Source organism: Desmodus rotundus, chromosome 5 (genome assembly GCF_022682495.2).
Source record: "Desmodus rotundus isolate HL8 chromosome 5, HLdesRot8A.1, whole genome shotgun sequence".
NCBI classification, from domain to species: Eukaryota; Metazoa; Chordata; class Mammalia; order Chiroptera; family Phyllostomidae; genus Desmodus; species Desmodus rotundus.
Window position 1 is genome coordinate 6,448,802 of NC_071391.1, and position 27,970 is coordinate 6,476,771.

Here is a 27,970-nt window from a genome sequence, read left to right on the forward strand (position 1 = left end):
CCTCTCACTCCTCAGTGGCCCTCCCATCTTGCAGAGCTTTGCCCTATTTTTCTTGGTGTCTCTGAATTTCCATCATGCGCTTCGTCACTATTGCCGTGTATCATCCTGAATTTAGAACAGTTCAGAGATGTTAGAGTGTGAAAAAAAATATTCATCTTAGAATTGATGGGCTAGAATGTTTATAATCAGTGCCCCCTGTCCAGCCACAGGGCAGGAGCTACACAAGGTCCCTTTCCTGGTTTTGCTAACACGCCGTGAGAGCTGCGTATCATGTAGACATTATCACAGTTACGATGAGCAGGAGGTACTGTTATTACTCAGTCTAATAAGGAAATCAAAGTGCAGAGCCGTCCCTGGCCGGGGGAGTGGGGATAGGGGAATCAGCCCATGAGAAGTGTAGTGGAGGGTAGGGGCAAACACACGGACTTCGTAGCCAGCCTGCTTCTTAGCAGCTATGTGATCTTAGACAAGCCTCTTAACCTCTGTCTACCTTAATTTTCCCACCTGTTAAATGGGGATAATCAAAGTACCTGCTGCTTGGGGTTGATCTGTGAGGGTATAATGAGTTAATATATAAAACATGCTCAGACAGAGACGGGAGGACGGCCAGCACTTTGTGTGGGCTGCTGTTATTATTAGTCTTATTAGCGTAGTCTAGCCAGCCTCCTGGAGTCTTAAGTCTCTGCTCTATCCTGGCCACTTCCCCAAAGAACAACAGTGGATCAGGAGGGAGAGAGCTCATTCTGGTCCCAGCTCTGTCACTAATGGATCACGTGAGCCATTAGGTAACTCCCTTCCCCTTTCAGGGTCTCAGTATCTTTGTCTGTACAACCAAGGGGAGCTCGACTCTTTGATTTCTGTGGGTCTTCTAGAAAGCTATAGATAGAACGTGTGAACCCCAAGATTCATATGTTGAAATCCTAACCCCCACAGTGATGGTATTAACGGGCTTGGTGCCTTCAGAAAAGCAACCACACAGAGCTCCCCTGTTCCTTCCACCGTGAGAGGACACAGCAGGGAGACTGCCTTCTATATGCTAGGAAGAGGGTCTGCGCAAGCCCCCGAACCTGCCAGGCGTTGATCTTGAGCTTCCCAGCCTCCAGAACTATGAAAAAGTCCTGTTGTTCAAAAGCCGTGAGTCTATGGTACTTTGTGACAGCAGCAGCCTGCGTGGGCTGAGACACTCTCCAAAACCCTAGCCCTGCGGCGACACTCATATCGCCCTGCCTTGCCCCTGGCCTGGACCCGTGCCTGGAATGGAGGGGACGACATCCCTGACAGTCTTGCTCATATGTTTTCTACAGTAGAAAGGTCACAGAGGTCACTGCATACCAACCTAGGGGGAGGGGTGGGGAGGGAAGGAGGCACCAGGAAGGGAGGGCACCTTCACAGTCCGTTATCCTGGGAGATGGGCCCGTTGGACCCACCCACGCTCCCACACCGGGTCACTGTCTATGGGCAGGGTTCTGCCGCCTCCACTGCTGAGAAGACAAAACATCCTGGATGGGGAGCCAGGCTGATGTTGGCAAAGGCCCTGTGAGAAGCAAAGGAGAAAGCAGAAGTGGGCAGTTTTTAATGGGGCTCCGAGCAGGATACCCAAAGCAAATGATCTGGGGCCTGTGGAAAGATGGGAACTGGATGGAGCAGCAAGGAAGTCTTCTTAGAGGAGGTGGCGCTGAATCTGATCCCAAGGATAAGCCAAAGGCTGAAAGCAAGGACTGGCTGGAATGGAAGCAAGAAAGAGCCTGCCCTCAGGGAGTTCCCCACTGGGGGGATGGTGGGAGGTGGGGGGAGTTGGAGAGGAGGCAGACAGGCCAATGGCAGCCTCAGACTTGCAGCCGGCTGAGGAGAGTCAGTCCCAGCTGGTGTCCAGGGCTTTAACTGGCTTCCTGGAGGAAGTGGGACAGCCGGGGCAATGACTCACCAGTGTGCCAAGATGATTTCCCCATGTACCCATCACTGTACAGTAGCTCCTGGAGCCAGCGGGCAGGGTGTCTGTGGGGGTGGGGGGGACTTCCTGCTTTCCTCACCGCCATCCTCCCCTGGAGCACAGTGCCTGGCGTCTCCAGCCCCAGGGAGGGCAGGGACATTTTCTGGTTCCCAGCGGTGTCCTCGGTGCCTCCAACAGTGCCTGACGCGAATAGCAGGCTGTCTGCGAATCCCTGGGGGACAGAAGCCTCAGGGTTTTGGCCCTCCTCGTCTCCTCCGCCCAGAACTCCCTTTCCCTGTTTAACTGCATGGCTCCATGGGTGCTCGGGGAGTGAGCCCATCTCAACACGGCGTCCCTGCATGGACGAACGTGCTAAACCTATCAGGGGCGTGCAATCAGCCAACCCCAGAGTGGACGAAATTCTGCCTGCAGAACACGTCACTGTGGTTTTAAACAGGGAAAAAGAAGGGAAAAAAGAGGACAGAGAGGCTGTTACAGGTTGAAACGTATGAACCCAGTGCAATGTGGGGGCCTCGCTTAGATCTGATTCAAACAAACCAGCTGTGAAGAGATGTTCATGAAGAGCCCTGCAGATTGGTGCCCAACGTGGATGTCTCACTGCTCAACCGCACACGCAAGACAGGTCACGATGGTGCACTTTTGATACGTGTACGTCACCACGATTTTAAAAACTTGTTAAAGATATTCACGGACCAGTTGGGGAATGTGAACGCTGACTGTATGTGAGACGACACTAAGGGATTATTAACTATTAAAGTGCGCTAATAATAAGAACAGAGTCTTGAGCTCTTAGAGATATAAACAGACCTATTTACAGATAAAATGACATAATCTCTGGGATTGGCTTTATAAGAATTCAGAAGGAAGGGAGATGTGAGGAGATAAAGAGGAACCAAATTGGCCATATTTGTTGAAGATGGGAACATGGGTGTTTTTTATGCCATTCTCTCTTTCTTCTTTGGGAGTGTTTGAAAACGTCCATGATCAAAAAAGAAAAAATAGAGCCCCTCCAGGAAGCCCAGGTTTTTTTCCTGGTGGGATGTACCAAGAACCTTGTTTGCTTTGTCTCCCTGGGGTATGGGTGCTGTGGGGGCGGGGCTGTCTTTCTTGGTCCCGGTCCTGGCTGCATTCCTTTCCCAGCACCTGGAGCAGCATGAGTACCTCAGCCAGCTCGCAGCTGTGAACCTGGGTCTGCTCACAGGCTGGCCTCTCGAGCCAGAGCCCCGAACCACTGTCTACACACAGCTCTCTTGGCCAGTCCTGATCTTGGAGGACCATGGGTGTCTCTCAGAGGCAAACTGCTCACCCACAAAGACGTGGTTGCCACGGAGGGCAAGAGGACTTGGCCCAGGTCAGAGAGAGGGAGTGAGGGGACAGGGCAGGGTCTGGATAGGAGAATCACATCCCCCCACAATGCCCTGCCCCCTAGAGTGGCCCAGGCTCACGTGGACATCGTGGTACCAGTCACTGCTTTTGTAACCTCTGAACACGGAGCCCAGCCTGAGCCAACGTCACAGGTTGCTGAGTGAGGCCAGGGTCAGCAGGCAGGGCCCACTCGGGGGCCCAGGAGCCAACTTCTGGAGAAAAGGGGCAGGCGAACAGCAGGTCTGCCTCTACCCTGAAAGCCCTCGGCTTGGCCCACAGTCACTGTCACCTGGGACAGGGGAGATGAGCACCCTTCCACATCTGCAGGGAGCCTTCCCAGTTGGCCCTGCCAGGCACAGATCCCTGCAGGTGCCAGGACCTGGGGGGATTCTGGAAACTGGGATGATGAGGGCACCGGGCCCCACCAGCAAAGTGCTGGAGCAGGGGTTGGGGTGGGGGTGCTGCTGCTGAGTGTTCCCCACTGTGTATGACCTTTCTGTCTCCCTCCTGAGTCCGCCCTGCCCCGCCCCCCTGAACCTGCGGGTGCCTGGGCTCTCATGGGACGATGTCAAGTCTTCCTAAAGCAGAACTGGCCACACAGAGCGGAAGACAACAGCTCTGGAGTCATACCTGGGCTCGGCCTGGCTCTGCTCCTTTACCGGCACTGCAATGTCAGGCAACTCGCCTGGTTTATCTTTCAGTGCCTCAGTTTCCTCACCCATATAACAGGCCCACTGTGGGGTGACCCTCAGTGGAGACCAGTGCAAGGGTGCTGTCCAGGCTCTGCAGTTCCTAGCACAGTAGCTGCTCACGGGCGTCTTCATTCGTGTTGGTGGAATCTGACCCACAGAGCGGTGGCCCACTGGACCCTCGCTGCTCTTGCTTCTTGAGCCTTCTAGGTGTGGAGACCGACCGAGGGGATCTGAGGCATTGACTCAGGTGTTGGGGAGGCCAAAGGCCTGCTCTTCTTTCTCCTCCGGAGGCTGGTGCGTTCTGTGTTCCCATAGGGGGTGGGGGCTGACCAGATTCAATGTGAAGGCTCTGGGCTGAGGCACCTAGTTCCAAGGAGGTGGGAAAACAGACACCCTGGGGTGCAGTGGTGCCACCTAACCCGTCACCTCACCTGTAGGCGGCAGCTCCCTCCCTGCTTGTGCTGCCTTGGGGAAGTCAGCTGGGGGCCCTGCCCCACCGGACACAGAGATGCTGCTGTCCCACCAGAGATGCGCTCCCATCCCAGCCCCCAGCTGCCTACCACACTTCAGGGATCTAACGCACTTTGCAGTTTGCAAGGGCCCAAGGTGCCATGTTTTGTCCCATGCAGCAGCCCAGCTGTGTGGGGTGGGGGCAGGGGGCGGCACAGCTACTGCATTTCATGCAGGAGAGTGAGGTCACAGAGCCTGGGCCCGAACAGCGATGCAACCGGGGTGCTGCACAGGGGCCCAGCCAGTGTCCCCGCTCCCCAGCCACACCCTTACACTAGTTTCTCCTCCAGGAGGGAAGGAGCTGCCACACCCCTTGTCTTTGTGGGCAAAGACTGACTTTGCCCACAACTATTGCTGGCATCCCAAAGATCTCCTTGAAACTAGACCCCAAGGAGGGTGGCTTCAGAGCACCTGGGAGCACTGGGGACTAGGGGAGTGGGTGTCAGGGGTCAGGGGCAGTGGCACCCTCTTGTCCCTCCTTCACTCCAGTCCAGCTTGGTTCTCATCACACTCGCCCTGGGGGGCACTAATGTTTGCGTGGGTGACATTCCAGGTGTTTCGGGATGGAGGCTCCAGGCCAGGTGGGGGAACTGCAGGCAATTGGTCACCTATGTTCAGAAACTTCCCTCTGTACTCCGGGTGGAATCATACCCTTGGCTCCAAGCTCGCCACCTATCCCTGGAAGCCCAGAGGCGCCCAGTGGCAACTCCGAGCCACACATGCTCACACAGTCCCTGCGGTCCTGGCAGAGGCTGGGCAGACCCCTGCTGGTGGGGTGTGGGGCTGAAGTCCTGGAATGCCTGTCGGTAGTCACCGTGGCAGCCGCCCTATGCAGAGAACTGTACTCCAGGGACCAGCTTGCGTTGCAAAATGTCACATAGGAATGCACACCCAGAGAGAACTTGACAAACACTTATTGAGCACCTACTACCCTGTGCCAGGCCCCAAGCGGGGGCCTGGGAAAACGAAGTCACTGAAACCTGGACCCTGCCCGGGAGGAGCTCACAGTCCAGTGGGCCAAGCCATCAGTTACATTAACAGCGGTGAAGGTGCGCTACGCTTCACGATTTCACGGCGAGCTCCTATACACGTTTTCTCAATTGTGAACATCCAGCAACACAGCCACGCTGTTTAAAAGGATGTCGGCATCAGTGTGACAGTCGCGACTGGAAGGATGAATAGTAACCAACAGTAATAATTCATATTCCTGTTTCAGAGCCAGATTTCCAGCATCATTTGTTCCCGTTAGGGAAGATACAAGTTTTGCCACCCTGCACAAACGGGGGCGGACACTGGAGGGCCTGCCCCCCGACATCACACGCAGGGCGTCCTGCATCTTCGCCTGCTGCCTCCCTCCACTGCACGGCCTAGCCTTCTAGCCTCCCTGGCCCAGGGTCCCCCACATCCCTGGGCACCCCGTGAGTCAGATGGGGAGAAAGGGGCATGTCCAGAATCTGCCATGCTGTGAGGTCACTCCCACCCTGTCTGGCTCATGCTGGCCCCAGGTGACAGCAGCTCACTCAAGCACAGCACTCTCATCCCGGGTTCAGAGACTGGCTTTCTGGAGGGTGTCAAAGCCTGGCCGTGTCCCTGTCCTTCGGGACCCACTGCCCTGGAGGGCTAGCTGTGCCCCTCCCCCTGCATACTCAGTATGTATCAGAAGGAGATGGGGCGACTACCCTATACATCCCACTCGCCTCTAGATTCTACACCAGTGCTGTGTGGGGTCTGGGAGGGAGCTCCCCATCACCAAAGGGGAAACAAACCCTCACAATGACCTGGCCTAGGACGGTGATTTCAGACGGGAAGGAATCTGGTGACAAGACCCAGAGTGAGCCAGTTCCTGGTCTAGGAAACGGGAAACCAGGTAGAGGCTTGGGTTTAATGAAACCAGGGACAGGGTAGGACCAAGTGTTCGGCTGAGCATCCTGAGCTGAGTGGTTGAAGGCAGGGCTGCACTGAGGACCACCTGCCCCTCGTGGGGTGGGGCGGGGCGGGTGGGAGGCATCTCTCCCAGTGCAGGCTGGCCGCAACCATCTCACTTTAGAGAGGTCAAGTCTCAGCTCCGGGGGTGTGAGCGTCCCTGGGCACTCGCCTCTGTGGCCTCTCTTGGACAGTGGCCTGTCAAGTGAGGCGGAAAGCATAGTATGTTAAAGAAGGGGCATTTCTACCCCATGTCCAGGGCAGCGGGAGGGGAGGGAGTGGGTGCTTCTGTGACTGACACCTGGCTGCCGCCAGTCCAACACAGCCTGCGGGCCCTGCTCTACCCTCTGGGTGGGGGGGCTTTCTGGCTCCCACACAGGACAACCTTTCAGCCCTTCCACCCCTCAAGGCTGGTCCAGGAGGCTGCGCATCCTGCTAGCAAGCCCCTTCCCCCAATGATGGCCCAGACGGAACTGTCTTAATAAAAAAAAATAATTTATTGTCAACAAAGGAGATATATACAACAGGAAAACCAGGGAAAGGAACAGGGGGAGTGAAGCCCCCAGGTGGGCTGTTGGGCCTCCTGCAGGGGTATAGCGGGAGGAGGTAATGGAGGCCTCCTGGTTCTCGGGAGTCTGAACAGCTGGGGGAGGAGAGGTGTCCCCCGAGGTAGTGGGACTCAGCTCAAACCCCATGGCGACCACCTCCTTCCCGTGTAAGGCACTGTGCCACGGGAGAACGGTGGAGGGGTAGGAGGGGGTGGGAAAAGGTCGGGGGACAGAGCGGTCGAGTCAGCGAAGGATAGGGGCGGGTGTTCTCCCCAGGCCCAGGGCCCTACCACATGCTGGCCTCAGCCACCCTTGCCCACCTCGCTGGGCGGACGTGTTTCTGTGCCCCCTTCCTCTCCTCCACCCTGCCTCGGCACCTGGCTTTCCTCTTCATCAGGTGGCACAGCGGGCAGCTCTGAGAAGCCAAAAGGGAACACTGCCTGCTCCACCCCTCTTCTCCCGAAAGGAGGAACCTACGCAGCACCACCCCCTGCCTCTTGTTGCCCCGAAACAGTGGTGCTGGGTTCCAACAGAACCTCGGGCCGGTCTGGGGTGTCACCTGCTCCCACACCCTTGGTCCCCTGGGGATGCCTGGACCAGTCCTGCAGTAGGCTGACTGCCGGGGGCTCCTCCATCCACGCGGATGACCTGCAGGTCCAGCGTCCCACGAAGCCCTGGAGGGGGACCTGCGTAGAGAGCAGAGTCAGGGCCCTCCAAACACCCTCCTTCGAGGACGCTCCGGAAGGTCTCTGCAAAGCGCACTCTCGTTTCCAGAGCCCTGTGCCTGGTGTGGGCAGAGGCCCAGCTTTCTGCTTTGTACTCACAGAAGCTGGTTTGTCTCCCCGATAAACTATAAGCTCTGTGAGGGTGGGCAGAGTCCCACTCATTCGCTCAACTCAGCAGTAACATATTTGGCTACTGCACTGTGCCCAACACGGCTCCAGTTGCTGGGGGTACGGCATTGCATGGAGTGGAGCAAGTGGCTTTCTTGGAATTTACATTCCAGTGGACAGAGCCAATCATCAAGAACAAACAAAAGATGCAAAATGATACATATGGACAGAAGGAAAAAAGTACGCCAGGGAGGGGCTCACGAAGCTGACACGTGAGCGAGACGGAACAGAAGTGAGCAGTCAGCTAGGCCGAGGGCGTGGGGGGAGCAGCCTTCCCGTGGAAGAATGGTGCGAGCGCCATGGCGCGTGCACCTGCGGCGGCAGGTACCGCCAGGCCAGCACCTGCAGCGCGGGCAGGTGGTGGGGACAGGGAAGGATCCTGGGCTGAGGATCACGTACCATGAGGACCCTTGTTTTTATCTGGAGTGACAGCACAAAAGGACTTTGCGCAGAGCCAAGAACAGGGTAAGACTGGGGTTTCCAATGGGGACACTGATTCAATGGCTATGTGAGACCCAACCACAGAGGGCAAAGATAAGCCAGACTAGTTAGAAGGCTGTCGCGGGAACCAGGCAGGAGACAGCTCGGACAAGGGCAGCTGCGGTGCAAGTGGTGATGGGAAGGTGGATTCTGGGCACAGCTGGAGGTGGAGCTAACAGCTCTGATTGACAGACTGATGTGGGGTTTGAGAGGGACAAGAGGGTGACTGAAGGTTTGACCCAAGCAAACTGGAGAATGAGGCGGCCAATTTCCCCACAGAGGGCTGGGAGGGACAGACATGCCCACAGGGCCCTCCAGAAACCCCCCTTCGAGGGTGTTCCCTGAAGGTCTCTGCAAACCACGCTCCCACGTGACAGCTGTGTGGATGCAAAGACTAAGGGCTTCACAAGTCAGACTTCTCAAAACAGTGGAACCAAGTGCCACTTCTTCCTGGTAGTCAGGTCAGAGCAGTGGGGGTGAGGGTCAGGGAGGGAAGGAGAGCATGAGGAGAGGGAGGCCTGAGATGCGGTTGAGATGCCCTTTCAGAAATGGAGTGATGGAAGACCCCAGGGCCAAAAGAGCAGGCCAGGGGGACTTACCAGTCAAGCTGAGCCCCTCCAGCGCCCCAGAGCTACACCCCCTTTCCTGCTTGCCTGGCCCAGCCCCCATCTCCTTCCACATTTGTGTGCAGTATGTGTGTGCGCACACCTTCTCCAGAGGTGGGGGCGGGGGCCGAGTCCATTGTTTCTCAAGGCTTCCCTCTGAGAGTGGCTCTGGCAACGTTGCCACCAGAACAGGTGAAGGCGGCTGCCACCCACTCATCTTTCAGGGAATCTTTACTAAGGGCTTTCTTTGTGCCAGGGGCCGTCTTAGGGGCCGAGCACACAGCGGCGAACAAAGACCCTGACCCTCATGAAGCTCGCATGTTCTCTCTCTCTCTCTCACTCACTCACACACACACACACACACACACACACACACACACCACACCACACCACCCCCCCCCCCCACCCCCTTCTGTCTCCTTGGGTCAGTCTGGGAACACGCTAGGTTGGACCAAGGAATCCTAAGCCAGGTCTCTGGGTCCGACTCTAATGAATCACCAGCAAGACAAAGAGGCTCTTTTCCCCACCATATGTGAGTGCGCCCTCCGGACCACCTTCTCCGGCCTGCGCACCCTCCTCACTTTCGTCCTATGAGGCCTTCGAGAAGCCCCAGAAAGTCTTTCCTGACAGCTTCACCCTCACATCCACCAGCTCGGGTGCCCTGACCACAGCGAACTTCTCCAACTTCTAAATCCTTGGTTTTTAAACTTTTAAGAGTGGTAGTATCTTTATTCAAATAAAATCTTCAGAAAACTTGAATATATAGGACAACTCAAAGCGGAGCCGTTCCTGTGCAAGCCTCACAGCTTTCTGGGAAACCCATCCAAGCTTTGCGATCCTGAGCAGCCTGAGACCACCAGCCGGAAGCCTTCACTCTGCACAGGACGAGCGTGAGCGCCCAACTACTGTCGGCTTCGTGGCCTCTGACCTGAATCCCCAGGCGGACTACGAGCTTCTCGGGACAACGGCTGCCTCACTTGTGCCATTTTCCGGAGCGCTTCGCTCTGGGGCTGGGCTGCAGAACACTTGGGGTTGCATTGTTTACTGTCTTCTGTGGCTTCCTGGCCTCGTCCAACCTCCACAGACCCTGCTGCTGCCAAGAACGCCCGTCAGTCCTCCATCCCCCTCACCCCATCAGTCAGTGTGTTGGGCCCTGGAGTCTCAGGCTTTCCCCACTCCCCACAAAGGGACCTGAGATCTCAGGGATTCCCGTCCCAGCTATTCACCACTCCGGACAGGGGGGGTTTGGGCACCGGATACCCCGGGGTCAAGATGCTGGCTCTCTTTTGAGAACAGAAGTGGAAGACCCACTGAACAGCGGAAGGGGTCAGCCATTTGGAGCAGCGATCCACTGAAGACAACCAGGAGACTTGGAGCGCTCAAGTCCAAGCAGAGCTCGGTCTTGGGGAGGCCGGGCTGGAATGGGACTCGAGGTGAAACCCAAGACAGTTAAAACCGTGACCTACGGAAGGGATAAGGCCTGCCTCGAGAGGAGAAAGAGCAGAGCCCATTTTGGCAAATAAAACAAAGCGGTGCACACGTGGACATGCATGCGCACACCCAGAGCTCCATGCAGGGCCTGGTGGATACAAAACAAACGATTCAGAGTGATGTGGGCCGAAGCAGCGGCATGCCTGCCCTTCCCTTCCGCGTGACATCTTTCCAGGGCTCTGACTCCAAATGCACATTTCAGACAGGCCGGGACAAGGCATGCCCTGGGTCACTCGCTCCAAGAGCGATGTCCCGAGCCTGGGACGCTGTGAGCAGTGCCTGTCGTGGCGAGATCAAGAGAGGAACCAGGCTCAGCCGCTGCCCTCCTGGAGCACGTTCTAGTCTCATCTGAGCCCTGCCACTGCTTGGCTACGAGACTGAGGTAGGCAGAGCACCCAACCCCCGAAGACGTCCACGTCCTAATCCCCAGGACTCGTGAATCTAGAATGTTGCACGGCAGGGGAGGATGGAGACTATAGATGGAATTAATGGCGCCATCAGCTGACTTGGACAGAGACACTCGCTGCACGGTCTGGGTGGGCAAGAGGGAGGCAGAAGATTCAGGCCAAAGACGGCGTCCTGAGAAAGGCTCTGCAGGCCACTGCGGGCTTTGAACACAAGGGCACAGAGCAAGGAATGCGGGCAGCCTCTAGAAGCTGGGAAAGGCAAGAGAAAGGGCCGCCCCAGAGCCCCCTGAAAAAACGCAGCCCCGTGACACTGTGGATGTTTCAGCCCCATGAGACCTCCGACCTTCAGGACTGAAAAGTAACGTGTCTGCGCTGTCGTGAGCCACCAAGTCTGTGGTAACTTGTTAGCGCAGCCACAGGAAACGAATAGAAGCCCCACGGGGATCTTCTCTGGAAGACACTTTTGTAAGGACCAAGGGAACTGCACGTAAATGATTCTTAAAATCAGTAGGGCGTGCTGCAAAAACCCGCGCTCACTGCTATCCTCTGCAGCTCGCTGAGCTGCTCTGCCCAGAGGTGTCTGTTGGGCGCTCACCCGTCCCCCGTGAAGGGTCCCAGGTGGGCACCACTCAGGCTCCAGCTGGACTCAAACTTTGGGGCACGCTGACCTAGCCTAACCTAATGACCAATTCCAGGACATGCCTAAGGACCTGCCAGCAAAGCCCAGCCCATATCCTTCAAATCTGCCGACCCCAGGCCCCATCTCTCAGGGGATCCAAGCGCCAACCATCCCAAGGAGCAGCCTCAAGGAGGCCACAGCCCGGGGATGCAGCCTGTCTGTCCCCCGGGTCATCCCCTCTCAGGGGCTCACCTGGAGAGGGGCTTTCTGGCTGCGGAAGGCTGCCTTCAGCTGCTGTCCTCTCTTTGGGTGTGTCCTTGCTGTGTGAGGTCCTTAGCTGGGTGTGGGAAAAGAGCTGGAGGACGAAGCCGGGAGGGAAGGTGCCGTCAGTGAAGTGTCGGACCTCGGTGGGAGCCGTGAAAGTCTCTGTGGGCGAGTCAGGTGACGGGGGGTCTGGAAGATGGGACAGACGGAACTGTGAGACTAGGACCTAAAGGCCTGAGCGCCACTCAGATGAGGTGCAGGTGCCCTCGGCTTCCCTTTTGGAGCGCCGCAGCCAGAGCCCCCACCCGGGGCTCCCCCTCCACCTGGGTCAGGGTCAGGGTCAGGGTCTGAGTCCAGGTCCAGGTTTTTGGTCATGGATCTGCTTCTTTTCTTTCTGACTGGCTCTTCCTCAGGGGTCTCCCTCCATCTCTGACCACGGGGCTTCTTATTAACTGGCTCTGTGGGAGGAGTAGCTGCAAAAGAAGAAAAGGTCACAAACATTTTTAAGGAACAAGCCTGAACCCTGCAACCTCAGGGTTGCTGAAGCTACCTGCCCAGTGGCCTCTCTCCCACCAGAACACAGTGCCCTCCCACCCCCTAGCCTCACTGCTCCCCATGACTAACCAGGAAGCTCAAGGGGGCGGAGTCCCCTGGGCCGGGTCCTTCTTGGGAGGGATGTGTTGTCCTCAGAGTCAAGGAGAACGACAATCTCTGCTGGCATCCTGTCAGGGCCTGGAGTGGAGTCACCGTCTGCACCAACATCCTGGCCTGAGCCTGAAGGGTGCAAACGCGCTGTGAACTCCACACGTGCTCCCCTGGGTCTGCCTTTCTCTGGCCCCCACCCCTTGCGTGACTACCTGAGTTGGGTGGGGATGGCTGCTCAGCTCTGACATCTTGCAAAAGGGCCACCCCCTCACTCCAAGCCTCCAGAATGTTGCTCTTCTCAGAAGGGCTCAGGTCCAGGGTGTGGGGATGCTGCTCCAGGATGTGTGTGCGCGCCGTGTCGGCGGAGGGGAACTGGATCTCCGCCCCACACACCATGCACAGCGTCCGCCCGCTGCCTCCTGGGCTGCTCCCCACCAGGAACTCCTGCTCCCAAGACACCTGCTGCCTGGGCTCCTCACAGCTACTGCCGCCTGCCTCCAGCAGGCTGGGCCTCCGAGGCGGGGTCTTCTCCTGGTGGGCCACTATGGAGGGAGAGGAGGGGCGGTGCTATGAGCAAAGGTGCCCATGGCCACTATTGCTTAGAACACCAATCTGCAAGCTTGGTGGTGTGGGGGAGGGGGAGGAGCATCCCCCCTGTGAAAAAGCTGAATAAATGGAGCCGAGGCTGCCATCTCAGAGGAACGGCCTTGCCTGTCTTCAGCCTCAGCTCTCTGGAATGTTACAAAGGGCTAAGTCACCTCTGGATGCTGTGGCCTGAAGGCCTGTTTGCGAGGATGATAGGAAAGCAGACACCACGACCACCAGACCCCAGACCACCAGCAGCTGAGGGACTGAAGATTAAAACATTCTTTCAATGTTTAAAGTTATCTCAAAACATTCTTCAGAATTTGCGTCACTACTTAGCTCACCTGCGCCAACAGAAATGCCTTCCACCTACTGATACGATTGTTTCCCTCCCTTCCTCGTAAACACCCCTGGCCTTTTCCTCCCACTTGGAACACTTCAGAGGCGGGCAGAGACAGGTTAATAATAAGGAATATGACAACTGGACACTCACACAAGAATAAACTCTGTGTGTTGTAGGCTCACATCAGCTGTAAGCCCACTTTCGCCTACCCCTGTGCTTGGGCTTCTGCCTGAATCAGGAATTCCCCAATAGCTCTTTGGATCTCAAAAAAATGCTTCTTACCTCTCCCTTAGGCCTCTTGTTTTTAACTTAACACCACCCCATCTCTTTCTCCCTTTCCCTGGAGCCCATGAGGGGCTGGTAACACCAAACACAGCCTGCGTGCCTTGGTGCTCCCGCCGGAGCGCCTCCATCCCCTTTCACTCTGGCCTCAGACCACAGGTCCCTGTGTGTTTTCCCAGCAGGCTCTGGGGTGCTTGCACGCCTTCAGCCTCGGCACATCTGCCCAGATTCCCCAGTCACTCCAGCAAATTCCTATTCTTCTGTAATGGACCTGCTCGAATTCTCACCCCTGGGAAGCCTTCCTGAACTCCTATCCCTGGCAGTTGGTTATATCCACGTGTCACTTCCAGGCCACAGCACACACTTTCTTGGGGATAGATAGTAAATTTTATCATCTTCTTGTTCCCACAGGGCCTGGCACATAGGAGAGATGCTCAATGAGCCTTCGGTCAGTGAATGCCATGTGCCTGCTTTTTCCAGCTGTTGAGGCCCCTTCAGAAGGCTGGTTATCCCATCAAAAGTAGCCTCTCCTTGCACAGAGCTCTCAGAGCATTTGCAGCTGTAACCTCGTCCTCATGGGTCTGCCTGGCACCTGTCCTTCGTGCACATGGACCAAAAGCTGCAGAAGTAGCAGCTCTTTGTAGCTTGGCAAAGGCAGGCAGCCCAGGGCTGTGCGCAGCGCCTACAGTTCTCATGGGTATGTCTTTTTCCCACAGGAGAGGATGGGACGAACTATGGGAAGCCCTAGTACCTGGGGCCTGTATGGAAGACATGGGCTTTGAAATGGCTGAGAACTGGCTTGGACTCAGAGGATCCAGGCCCAAAGGTGGGCTGTACCTATCTCCCATGCGACCATGGACTGGAACCTTGACCCCAAAGGGCAGTCAGGCTTTCTTTCCCACTGCTTGTCCAAAACAGCTCTCACCCAGGTCACCGATGTCAAACCCAGCAGTCAGTTCTTAAACCTCCCCTTCTGATCCATCACTTCTACCGCCTTTGTCACTCAGCTTCCAGGCTACCACCTTCTCACTTCACGGGGGCTCCTTCTCAGCCACCTGTGCCCACTCCTCATTTCATTCCCTCCCACGTCACCTCTTCTCAGGTACCTGCGCAACTCCCTCACCTCTTCCAGGTCGTCACTAAAGAACCGCATTCTCACCATGGCCTTCTCCGCCACCCTTCACATTCCATTCCTTCCACAGCACACACCAGCACCTGATGTACGGAATGCTGTATCTGCTCCCGCATCTCCCCAGGACACTGTGGGCTCCACAACAGCAAGGACTTTTGGTCCTTCATGCCTGTGTCTCTGGCATTAAGCACAGCGCCTACACGCAGTGGCACCCAGACGTCTCCAGCCTGGCGTCACGGGGGCAAGCCAGGACTCCGTCCTCAGACCCCTTCTCTGTCTGCCCCTTCCTCTCATGGTCTCATCCCGCTGCCTGCCTGCCGATGATTCCCACAGTTCTATCTTCAGCCAGCCTCTCCTGTGAAATGTAGACCCGTGTGTCTAGCTTCCCGCCTGCCCTCTGCCCTCAGATACGTCACAGGCGCCTCACATCTACCACATTCCACCCCGAACTCCCAGCCTCCCCACGCCTGCATCGCAGGCTGCCCACCTCTGCAAGAGGGATGCCCATCCTTCCAGTTGCTCTAAAACCCTGACCTCATCCTCTCCTTCTCTCCCACCTCCAAACCTTTCAAGAAGCATCTTGCATCAGGACCTTCGTACCTGCGTTTCTTTCTAAAATGCTTTCCCTCCATTTCTCTACAAGGTTCACTCCTGCACTTCCTTTGGATCTGGGCTCAAACTCCACCTCATTAGAGAAGCCTTTCCGGATCAATTGCTATTCCAAATAAAAAACTCACCCCACTCTTTCCCCCTTAGCTGCTCTAGTGTTCTCTGAACCCCTTATTGCCACCTAACATACTATACATTTACTTACATTTGTCTGCCTTTGGTCCTTAGTACGTGTGTGTATGTATATGTTCCAGAACGGCAGAGTTCCACCTTTCTTGAGAGCCGTTAGCACGCCCAGCCTAAATTGGTGCTGGCACATAGTAGGTGTCTTGTATTTAACTGCTCTGGACTTCTAGCTCCTCATCCCCGAGTGGGGAAGAAGGCCACTCGCGGGCTGTTGAGAGGCTTGAGACAGCCTGGAGTGGAGCCCTCCCCACGCACAGCAGAAGTGGGGAAGGGATCTCTGAAGGAGAGCGGGCTAATGCCCTCCCTCACTTTCTAACCCTCCGGATTCTAAGAGGGTGAGAGGCAGGCAGGCAGGCAGGCATCACTTTCCCCTGAGGTAAAAATGAATGGATTTACTCTCAACCTCTTTAGGGTGGCCTTCCCTTCAAAGAGGAGAGGTATCTGGGAATCAAAAGGTATTTGCATTTCCATGACTGGTCCTTCTTCCACTACGGTGGCCCTTTGTTTCCCCAAGGTCTGCCAGGTCCGGGGTGGGGGCTGAAGAAATCGGAGAAAGGGGAGGGGAAGTGTGCGCTCCTAGCCCTTCCTCAAAGCCCCTCCGGCCGCCAATCTCCCTCCTCTGCAGGCACTTCTTTTCCAAAACCGGGTGCTGTGAGCAATCCCATACACCCCTGAAGCTCTAGAAGCTGACACCTGTGGCTTGTGCAAGTGGAGGCCTAGAGAGGGAAGGGGGAACTGGAAACCTTTCTGCACTGAGGGCCCTTAAAATCCTCTTGGCGGGAGGCAGCAGCGCCTGCCTCGATTCTCCGAACTGCTCTGGACACCGGGCTGCCGCACCCAGTCTCGGGCCTGGAGGCCTTGCCGCCCCTCGGCCTGCAACACAGCCTGGCCACTGGGCCTGCCTCCGCTCTGCGGGGCGGGAGACCACGGCCGCAGACAGCCAGTGTCCACAGGGATCCGGCCACGGGTGACGGGCCCGGGAGACGGGGTGCTCGGGTACCAGAAGATCCTGAGCGCAGCGGGTGTGGATCGAAGGCTCCAGACCCTGGGCGGGGGAGGGGGGAATTCAGGGAGGCCTGAGATTCCAAACCCGGGTGGGGGTGGGGCAAGAGCGCACCGGGCCCAAACAGAACCGGGGCGGGAGGTGAACCCCATACCCAAGAAAGGCAGGGGGTGCCCGGGCCCGTACTGGGTGGGGGGCAGGAACGAGCCCTGGATCGTGACGCGGAAGTGGGGTCCCCTCCCATCCTCACCTCTGAGCATCGGCTCGGGCCGCGGAATTACGGCCACCACCATGGCCTCCTCCTCGTCCTCCCCTTCCTCGCATTTGAGTGTCACCTCGAAGCAGTCGAGTGCGGTGCCTTCGGCCTTCAGGGCCATGGTGCGGCTGGGGATATCGCGGCGACCGGACGCTGGAGGACCCGCGCGCAGGCCCGGGCGCTCAGCCGCCTCCCTCCCACACCACCCCCTCCCCGCCGCCCCTCGCCCACTCCCCTCCGCCCGCCGGACCTGCGACTGGCGCGTCCGGACCTCCCAGAGACCTAGAGTGTCGGGACCCCGGACGAGGAGAGTTCAATCCGGGGCCCCAGCCCCCTGTCGTTCCCTTTTATGGAGCCTCATTGTCGGCGCCCGCCGAGCCGGCCCGCCGCGGGCCCGCCCCCAAACCCGGCGCAGCCAATCGAGCGCGGCCCCGCCCCGCGCACGCGGCTCCGTTAGAATCCAAGGACCCGCCGGGCGGCGCGAAGGGGCCGCGGACTCTCCACAGCATTCCGGCGTCCAGGCGGGGCGGGAGGACCTCAGACTTACCCTGGAGGGGTCCTCCTGAGCCAGTTAGCCGAGTCTACTGAGTTGCCGCCCTACGTTGAGATGCTAATCGGGCACAGTTTGCTGGCATGAAGGAAGTTTTTGATCGGGGTCCTTTTTACCTTTCCCTGACCAAACCTTCCTCTGCTAGAAGATGCCCGCGGGAACAGAACCGGAGGGGGAGTGAGTGGAAAGGGTCTTAGCATTAGAAGAGTGGAGACGGAATTACTTCCGATCTGCCAGCTATGTGATCTTGGACACATCATCTCTTAGATACTTAATACTCTTTAGAAAAACATTGGGGAGCCTCTGGACAAGGGCATGCAAAGATGATGAGCCAAGTGGAGTGTGGGCGTATGCAAACCTTCCCTGATGATTATGATTTCCAGTATTTATTATTTATTAATTTTTATTATAACTTATTTGATCCAGAGGATACACCTGGAAGCAAGATCTCAAGAGACTGAGATAAATGCTTCCTCTGATTTCCAGTTTTTTGTTTAAAGATTGTATTTATTTATAGAGAGAGGGGAAGGGAGGGGAAAAAAGAGGGAGAGGAACATCCATGTGAGAGAGAAACGTGAAACACGATCGGTTGCCTCTTGTACCCTTCCCCACCGTTGACCAAACCTGCAACCCATGCATGTGACCTGACAGGAAATGGAACCTGCGACCTTTCCCTTCACTGGACTACAGCCAACCAACTGCATCACCCGGGTCAGTGCTGATTTCCAGTTTTTTAAAGTGAGTCCAGAAATTGTGACCCTCCCAAGGTCACATAGAAATCCTTAAGAGCCCCAAGACCAGAGTCCACCTGCCATGACACTGTAGCATCACACTCCTGGGGCTGGGCTTTTACCTGTGACATACAGGGGCATCTCCCTTTGCCATGGAAGCTTCCTGAGATTTCAGTGGAGATAATGTCCCACACTGAAACTCCATCATAAAATGCTTCTGTCACAGACCAAGCACAGTAATAATTCAGAATAATGTACAGTCTTGCTTGCCTATGACAGTGGTCCCATCAGATTATCATGGGGCTGAACAATTCCTATGGCTTACTGACTTCGTAGTGGGAGTGCCTTCTGAAAAGAGTGACACCTCCTCAAGAAGAGCCTCTGGCATGTCCTTCAGGAGGTGTTCCAGAAGGACCATGGTCGTCACAGGAGACGGCAGCTCCTTGCCTGTTGCTGCCCTTGAGGAACCTCCAGTGGGAAAATAGGCGGAAGAGAGTGCTATCTAATATGTGTGTTTGTGTCCTAGTTTTGAACCAAAAAGTTTAAAAAAGTAAAACAAATTTTTTTCCTTTTTTTAAGGTTTTATTTATTTTTAGGGAGAGGGGAAAGGAGGGAGAGAGAAGGGAAGAGAAACATCGATCAGCTGCCTCTCACACGCCCCCAACTGAGGACCTGGCCGGCAGCCCAGGCCTGTGCCCTGAATGGGAATCAAACTGGCATCCCTTTGGTCTGCAGGGCCAGCACTCAATCCAGAGCTACGCCAGCCAGGGGATTTTTTTTACTTTCAAAGGTTTAAGTAATTTCTACCTAATGGTCATCCTCTACCCTTTACGACTGATCCCTTCCCAGCCCTTCTGCTCTTTTCCAAGGTGCACTGTCTCAGGCTTCTAGGACAGCTGACCTCACGCCTGGGTTTCGCCAGTGGGAGACAGTGGCAGGACACAGGAAGGTAAGAAGAGAAAAATTCAAGCTCTTTCTTCTCATTTTGTCTCTCGTTCAGGCTCTGGCAGGTCTCCAGCAGCAGACCAGACTCCTCTGTGGTTCCAGCTCCTGCTGGATGGGCTGCTGTGGCTCCAACATACTTGGGCTCCCTTAATTCCATCTCCTCCGTTTGTCCCTCCCGTGTGGGAGAGTGGGCAGCTTCTGGTTTTTGCCACTCTCCGGGTTGCCTTGCTGCCCCCTGTTAGGCTTCTCAGCCCTTCTGTCACCCCGGTCATTACTGGTGTCACCAATAGCCTGCATGAAATGATCCATTTTACATTCTTAGAGTGGTTCCTGTTTCCCTGGTTGGACACTGAGTGATACACCCACCGTTATACCAGGCACTTGATCTGCGTTATTGGTCAGTCCTCACAAGTCTTACGTGTTAGATTGTGTTGTTCCCATTTCATAGAGCAGAACGTTGAGGCTTCAAGTGTTAAATTATTTGCTCAAGATAATACAGCAAGAGTCCTATTTCATCAAATCTGAGATGAACATTTCCCCCACCCCCCCACATTTTAACAGCTTTGAAATGAGGATGGTTTCTATAATGGACATCAGCGTGAAGTTTTAGGAATATCAAGAAAGTGTAAGGTGGTCCTTCTGATAGTGCGATATGGTGACTTATAAAAAATATATATTTGGTCAAAATATATTCCTCATATACAGAGTGGGCAAAAGTAGGTGTACAGCTGTTTGTATGGAAATAACACAAGCATTAATGAATAATAATATAAGAATAAACTGTATTTTGTGTACTCACAACTGTACACCTACTTTTGCCCCACCCTGTATGCGTGGTTCCAGGCTCCCAAAACCCTGGGAATTTCCTAAGAATTGAGTGATAAAGGTGTCTTTTGTTGTGTAAATAAGATGAGTTTCGGACTAAGGGTAGGGCTTAACATAGGATTCAACAGGTGGTTAGAGGATTGGAACCTTCAGTCCCCAGACCTTGATTTCCAGGGATGGGGGAGGGGCTTGAAGTTGAATCAATTGCCAAGGGTCAGTGACTTAGTCAATCATGACTAAGTAATGAATCCTGCTAAGTGCAATAAGCCAGGTGTTGAAAGACAAGTACTGTATGATCTCACCTATTAGTGGAAGCTAATCAACACACCAAACAAGCAAGCCAAATATAACCAGAGACGTTGAAATAAAGAATAAACTGACAGTAACCAGAGGGGAGGTAAGAGGGGACAATGGGGGGTAAAGGGGGAAGGGTCATCAAGGAACATGTATAAAGGACACATGGACAAAGCCAAAGGGGGGACGGATCGAGGGTGGGAGGTGGGGATGGCTGGGGTGGGTGGGAGTGGTGGGGGGGAAATGGAGACAATTGTACTTGAACAACAATAAAAAAAAGAGAAAGAGAGAAAACAAAATTTTTTATATATGTATGTACATATGTGTGTATATATATATACATGTAGATACATATGTAGATACATGTGTGTGTGTATGTATATGAAAGGACATCTTGTCAGCCCTTTTTCCAAGAGCTTCTGTGTGGGGGAACCAGAGTGCTTCCAGCCACTACCACGCAGGCTCCCCAGCCCCAGCAGGACAGCGGCTCCTTGTTTAGGACCTCACCGTATATATGTCTTCATCTGGCTACGGTGTGTGTCCTTTAATATTCTTTGTAATACATCGGTAATCTAGTGAGTGAATGGGTTTTCCTGAGTTCAGTGAGTCATTCTAGCAAAGTAATTGAACCCAAGGAGGGTCATGGAAAACTCTGATTTATAGCCAGTTGGTCAGAAGTACAGTTAACAGCTTCAGTTGGAGGGGGTTGCTGGAACCACCCATTTGTAGCCCAGCTGGCATCTAAAGTGCAGGGTGGTCTTCTGGGACTGGGGCTTTTACCTGTGGATTCCGATTCCATCCCTGGTCAGATAGTGTCATGACTGAGTGGAATTCTTGGACACGCTGCAGGATGGAGGGGAATCACTTGGTGTTCAGGAAGTGCCCCCCCACCCCCGCCCCGCCCCACGCACGTGCGCACTGGAGTTGGGTCTGGGAAGGGTCCCAGGCAGACAGTGATGTGACCCGCAGAATGAGACATGGATGAGCCCACAAAAGTGACTTCGCCTTTTTCTGAGTGGTCGCTGCTTCTTTCCCAAAGATCCATCTAGCCCTGCTTGAATCCTCCTGCCTCCTGGATAAAAACGTCATAAAGATACCCCGTCTCTCAATTGCTCCTGCTTCTCAACAGCATCCAGTCCAGAGCCGGTCCCCACGTCCCCAGGCCCTGCACAGGACCAGGGAACAAAGGCCAACACGTGAGGCTTCCCCTAGGTGCCACCCTCCTTTACTGCAGCGAGTTAAATAAACCTCACTGGTTTTGATTACAGGTGTATTTCTGATGGCCAGCGAGCTTTGACAGCCTTAACCAATTCCTTTAGCTTACATTTTCATGTTTATGTCTATGAAGAGGGATGTGTAATAAAAAAATCTATGCCAACATATTGGTAAGTCTAACGGAGCTCTTTTAATAACTATAAAATACAATTCCAAGAGATAAGAACTCATTGAGTCAGAATTTGGCAGTGTTTTTTCCTTAGGGGTACATGAAATAGTGGTTCATCTTGTAGTCCGCGGCGTCATAGATTTAATGAGATGCAGTTAGTCGCAAAAGCAGGACTCATCTCGGGTATTGTCTGGCCCCTGTTCTTGCTCTTTCCACCGCACTAACCACACTGCCCCGCGGTGAGCCTTGAGTTGTTAAATGCACGAAAGGGTAGATGCTAGCTCCAATATATACACAAAGAAACCGAATCCTGAGATCAAAGGACTTCCAAGTCACAGAGCAATTCTGTCCCACTGTGAGGCGGGGCTCTTTTCTGTCATACCTGCTGCTGAGCCAGCCCTGTCTGTGCCAGGCACCTGAAGAGAACTAGAGACTGTCTTAGATGGACTTATTAGGAGTTCCCATCCCCTGGGTACACAGCCGATGCTAAGTGAGCACTTGGGGAAGGAATTGCAATCGAAATTGTTGAGGCAGCCCTATGTGGAGGAGAGTGGGTACAGACTGGCCTTGGGATGTGAGATCCTAACACTGGAAGGGTGGGCTGGAGATGGGAGAAGTGGGGATGAATTGCCTTTGTTTCAGCATTCAGGTGCTCAAGGCCACTCTCCCTACTGTCCCCTGGGCTGGAGCCCCCTGCTGGGATGAAGCTTTTCCTTTCTGAACAGCTTCTCCTATTGGTGGCATTGGAGAGTTTCGGTGATAAGACAAGACAGGGAATAGGCTGCTGCAAGACTTAAGTCTAGACAAAGCTTTAAATGGGGAGAGGGCTGTTTGATGACTAAGTATAGGGGTGTGCGTGGCTTTATTCATATTGGCATTCTGCAGCAGTCTACAGAAGCCATAACAAACAGATGTCTGTGCTTTTTAGCTCAGGAATCCTATTACCAAGAGCTACCTTAAAATCATCCAAAAGAGGAAAAACGACCTAACAAAGATGCTATAGTAGTTTTCACTGCTTGAACTTAGCTGATTCCCACTCCCAGGGGAGTTTTTATTCATTCTCATGTAGTCGGGGGTCCCCTTCTCTTGAATTAGCCGGAACACCTCTGCTCCGAAACTTGGCGCAGCATACACTAATTATTTTTTGCATATCCCAGTCTCTCATAGTCTGTGGGCTCCTACAGGGTCGCTCCATTTCTTGTCCACTTTTCTAGCTCTAGCACTGGCCCAGAAGCTGTGGTGTTAGTACCAGCTCAACGCCTACTCTCCAGGGCTCTTGTTCAAAATAAATAGGGATTTATTGGCTCATGGACTTCAAGAAAGGGCTGGCTGCCCAGTTGTGAGAAGGGCAGGAATGCAGGCAGGCTTTAGGGACAGCTAAATGCTAATGCCACCAGAGCAGTCTTTCCATCCTGGTCTTTTTTTAAGGGAGAGAGAGAAACATCAATATGTGAGAGATACATCCATTGGTTGCCTCTCTCATGCCCCCAACTGGGGACCTGGCCAGCGACCCAGGCATGTGCCCTGACTATGTGCCGGTTCAATTCAGCGACATTTCAGTTCACAGGCTGAAGCGTAATCCAGAGTCACACCAGCCAGGGCCCATCCCGGTCTTTGCCTCCTTCTGTGCATCAGCCTTATTCTCTCCTTGCAGATGGGCTTTTCCTGGACAGCAGGAGGTGCGACCACTATTTACCGTAGATTAGAAGCTCTGTAAATTTCGGACCTTGTTTCTCCTCCACTGCCCACATGTGTCCCTGCTGCCGGGCCCTGTAGGACATACCCCTGTCATCAGTGACTGCTGGCCCTGCACTTGGGTGTCGCAAAAATGAGCTGATTCAATTTAGTGGGCAATAGGCTTTCCTGAAGCCTTTCCTACTCAGGCCAGCTATCAATAACTGTATAGGGAGGTGGCTACAAGCTATATAAATCTATACCAGTAAACTACTATAATTAATTACTAAACCATCACTGAACTCAACAGTTGGAAAATGCCATTCGCCACCCCACTTCTACTTGACATGAGGGGAAGAACAGTGGAAACAAAGGCAGAAGAAACTCAGCCAATAGAGCGCAATAAGGATTTTTGGAATGAATTAATGTCATAGTAAATTATTAGAAATAGTCACAATGCCCCAACAACAGGAACTGGCTAATTAAAATGATGGTGTGTTAGCACCAAAAAGAATAGGTATCTGGAGACTGCCAGCCAAGATGGAGGCGTAGGTGCATACACTGTGCCTCTTTGCACAACCAAAAGAAGGATGACAAATTTAGAAACAAAAAACAACCAGAACTGCCAGAAAATTGAATTGTATGGAAGTCCGACAACCAAGGAGTTAAAGAAGAAACATTCATCCTGACCGGTAGGAAGGGTGGGGATGGGCAGCCTGGATGGAGAGGACTCACAGCAAGGTGGTAGCTGGAGGACTGGGGCAGGTGAGGCGGAGGCTGGCAGAGCAGGCGGTCCCATATTTGCGTGCAGATAAACCGGGAGGAACAACTGGGGAGCGAGACAGACTGCACAACCCAGGGTTCCAGTGCAGGGAAATAGAGCCTCAAAGCCTCTGACTGAAAAAACCTGTGGGGGCTGAGTAGGTAGGAGAAACTTTCCACTTCACAGGTGAGTTTGTTGGAGAGACCCACAGGGTCCTAGAAAATACACAAAACCACGCATCTGGGAATCGGCACCAGAAGGGCCCAATTTGCTTGTGGATAGCAGCTGAGGGGACTGGAAGCTGGCAGAGAGCTGAGTGGGCCTCATTGTTCCCTCTCGGACCCTCCCCCACACACCGCACCACAACACAGCAAGGTAGGTTGCCCCACCCTGGTGAATACCTATGGCTCTGCCCCTTACTATGTAACAGGTGCTTGGAGACCAAAAAAAAAAGGCCCAAGTGAAGGCTATGAAAAGTGAAATAAAGGGAACGAACAGTGAAGGGAAAGAAACCAGGACTCTAATCAACAATTTGGAGCAGAAGGAAGAAATAAACATTTAACCAGAACTGAATGAAGAAAGAAGAAAGAAAAAAAAATGAGGAAAGCCTTAGGAACCTCCAGTCCAACTTTAAATGTTCCAACATCCAAATCATAGGGGTACCAGAAGGAGAAGAAAAAGAGCAAGAAATTGAAAACTTATTTGAAAAAATAATGAAGGAGAACTTCCCTGATCTGGCAAAGGAAATAAGACTTCCAAGAAGTCCAGGAAGCTCAGAGAGTCCCAAAAAAGTTGTACCTAAGAAAGCACACACCAAGGCACATCATAATTAAGTCACCCAAGATTAAAGATAAGGAGAGAATCTTAAAAGCAGCAAGAGAAAAGGATACATTTGCCTACAAACAAGTTCCCATAAGACTATCAGCTGTTTTCTCAGAAGAAACCTTGCAGGCAAGAACGGGCTGGAAAAAAGTATTTGAGGTCATGAAAGGCAAGGATGTACATCCAAGATTACCATATCCAGCAAAGCTATTTTTTAGAGTGGAAGGGCAGATAAAGTGCTTCCCAGATAAGGTCAAGTTAAAGGAGTTCATCATCACCAAGCCCTTATTATACGAAATGTTAAAGGGACTTATCTAAGAAAAAGAAGAAGATCAAAAATACCAACAGTAAAATGACAACAAACTCACAACCATCAACAACCGAACCTAAAAAAACCAAAAACAAACTAAGCAAACAGCTAGAACAGGAACAGAATCACAGAAATGGAGATCACATGGAGCGTTATCAGCAGGGAGGGGGAGGAGGGAGAATGGGGAAAAGTTACAGGGAATAAGCATAAATGGTAGGTACAAAATAGATAGGGGCAAGTTAAGAATAGTATAGGAAATGAAGAAGCCAAAGAAATTACATGTACGACCCATGGACATGAACTAATGGGGGGGAGAATGTGGGTGGGAGGGGTGTGCAGGGCAGAGGGGAATAAAGGGTGGAAAATGGGACAACTGTAATAGCATAATCAGTAAACTATATTTTGAAAACACCAAAAAATAAAAGACCAAATAGAGAAAAATTAAAAAAAAGAAGAATAGATACCTGGATTGTAACAACATGGAAAAGCATTTATGAAATAATGTTATGTGCAAGCCCGCAAACATATGCTATGATTACACTGAAGTGAAAAATAATGGTACGGGTCAGAAGTAAACATGAAAAAATGGAGATAAATCTGTTACGATGGCAGAAATGTTGGTGAAAAATATTTATAAACATTCAAAATATAAGTACCATAAAATTTATTCGAACATTAAAAATAACAATGATCTATATTTCTATATAGAAAGGAATTCATGAAATTTTAACTGACAATCGACATTACAAGACAGTATATAAAATCCTGGTCATGTTAAGAATACTATTAATGTGGTTATAGATACAAGAAATTGTAAAGAATGAATACCAAGCTGTTAACATCAGCTAACCCTGATTTATATATAACTTTTACATTTTTAAAAAAGACTCTATTTATTTATTTTTAGGGAGAGGGAAAGAGAGGGAGAAAGAAGGACAGGTACATTGGTGTGCGGGAGATACATCCATTGGTTGCCTCTTGCACGCCCCCAACTGGGAACCTGGCCGGCAACCCAGGGATGTGCCATGACTGGGAATCGAACCAGTGACCTTTCTGTTTGCAGACTGGCGCTCAATCCACTAAGCCACACTAGCCATGACTAACTTTTACATTTTAAAGTTTTCTGTATTGTCTGGTATTTTTACTCTTAAATTTAAAATATAGTGATTTCTACTAATGAAAAAAGATGCTAATGCAGCCGACATTAGACAACAGTCTCGTGGAGCGGGAATGGCAAGTGTGTGGCGCAGTAGCTGGGGTAGATAGGCATGTTTCCAACTCCAGATGCTCCTCCACCTACAGTGGGGTTACTTTCCCATAAACCCCTCACACATGAAAATGCATGTACTACACCTGACGGAACGTCAGGGCTTAGCCCAGGCTACCTTAAACGTGCTCAGAACACACAGTGGCCCACAGTTGAGCAGTTAGCTTGAGTTTCATTTCAAGAGTCATTGCCTTCCTCTTCTCAGAAGCTGGAGGCACAGATGCGCATTTTATAGACATCATGGGATGTGAAAACCCAAAACACAGTATCCAGAAGATGCCAGCAACACCACACACTGGAGAAGAGTGTGGGCTGTTTATCCTCGCTAGGGTAATTGCGTGGCTGACTGGGATTCCTGACTCACTGCCGCTGTCCAGCGTTGTGAGAGAGCATTGTACTGCATATCTGGAGCCCAGAAAAAGATCAAAATTCAAAGTAAGTTTTCTACTGAATGTGTATCATTTTCACACCATTGTAAAGTCGAACCACCAGAAGTCAGGGATGGCTGTATTTCATTCTCCCCTCTAATAAGATTACATGTCCAGATCCATTACCTTTAGGCTTTTCAGTGCCTCTCATTAGGCAGTGAATATTTCCCATCTCACTGACTTTGGACTTGGCAATGTGTCTTGTTGGCCAATGGAGTGTGAGCAGCCATGAGGTAAGCTATATCCTAGCTGAGGCTGCGTCTGCTGGTGCGCCTGTGTGAGGAGAGCATGCCCCAGGGAAATGCTGCTGCTCCAGCCCCGGTCCTGGAATCAGAGACACCCAAGTCCAGCTGACCCCAGCTGGCCCAGAAAAGGCACAGTTGACCCACAGACCTGTGAGCAAGAAATAAATGTTGGCTTTTATAAGTGATTACATTTAGGGTTGTTTGTTACACAGCATTGGCACTGCAAAAAGCTGACTAACACTCCAGATCCTGCATTTTCCCCCAAGCCCCACAGTTTCTTCTTTGAAACAAATTTTATATGGGTGAGGGTGGCATTAAGCAGACCAACCCTCCTGGTTTCCTGGGTGATTGAGGGGTTTCCTGGGACATGGGACTTTCAGCTGTTCAAAAATAGGTTTCTTGAGGTAATTTGCACTCCATACAATTCACTCTTTTAAAGTGTATTCATGGAGTTGTACAACTATCACTGTGATCTAATGGTGAACACTTTCATCCTTCTTAAAAGAAACCCCATTCCCATTAGCCGTCACTCATTGTCCCCACCCCAACCCACAGCAACCACTAATCTACTTTCTGTCTCTATAAATTTACATATTCTGAACATCTCATAAAAAGGGAATCACACAGTACGGCCTTTTGTGACTGACTTCTCTTATTGAGCTCAGTGTTTCCCAGGTTCACCCTTATTATAACAGGGTTAAGTATTTCATTTCTTCTTATTGCTGGACCACCTTTGGTTGTATGTATGTACCACATTTTATTTCCTCACTCATCAGTGATGGACCTTTGGGTTGTTCCACCTTTTTGCTACTGTGAGTAATGCTGCCATGAAAATTTATGTACAAGTCTTTTTTGGACATCTGTTTTCCATTATTTTGGGTCTATGCCTCAGAGTGGAATTGCTGAGTGGTATCGTAATTCTAGGTTTAATTGATTGAGGAAC

At 52.6% G+C, this 27,970-nt stretch overlaps 1 protein-coding gene across 1 annotated transcript; it reads right to left on the bottom strand.

Annotated features, from left to right (window-relative positions):
* Window positions 1-6,947: 6,947 nt before the first annotated feature.
* Window positions 6,948-17,162, bottom strand: SPINDOC (spindlin interactor and repressor of chromatin binding). Its single transcript, XM_053925792.1, is given in 8 exon segments — window positions 6,948-7,625; window positions 7,627-7,675; window positions 11,737-11,937; window positions 12,072-12,221; window positions 12,373-12,522; window positions 12,606-12,935; window positions 16,784-16,917; window positions 17,040-17,162. Coding segments are annotated over 7 exon segments (1,170 nt in total). The 5' UTR covers window positions 16,911-16,917; window positions 17,040-17,162; the 3' UTR covers window positions 6,948-7,462.
* Between the last annotated feature and the right edge of the window lie 10,808 nt (window positions 17,163-27,970).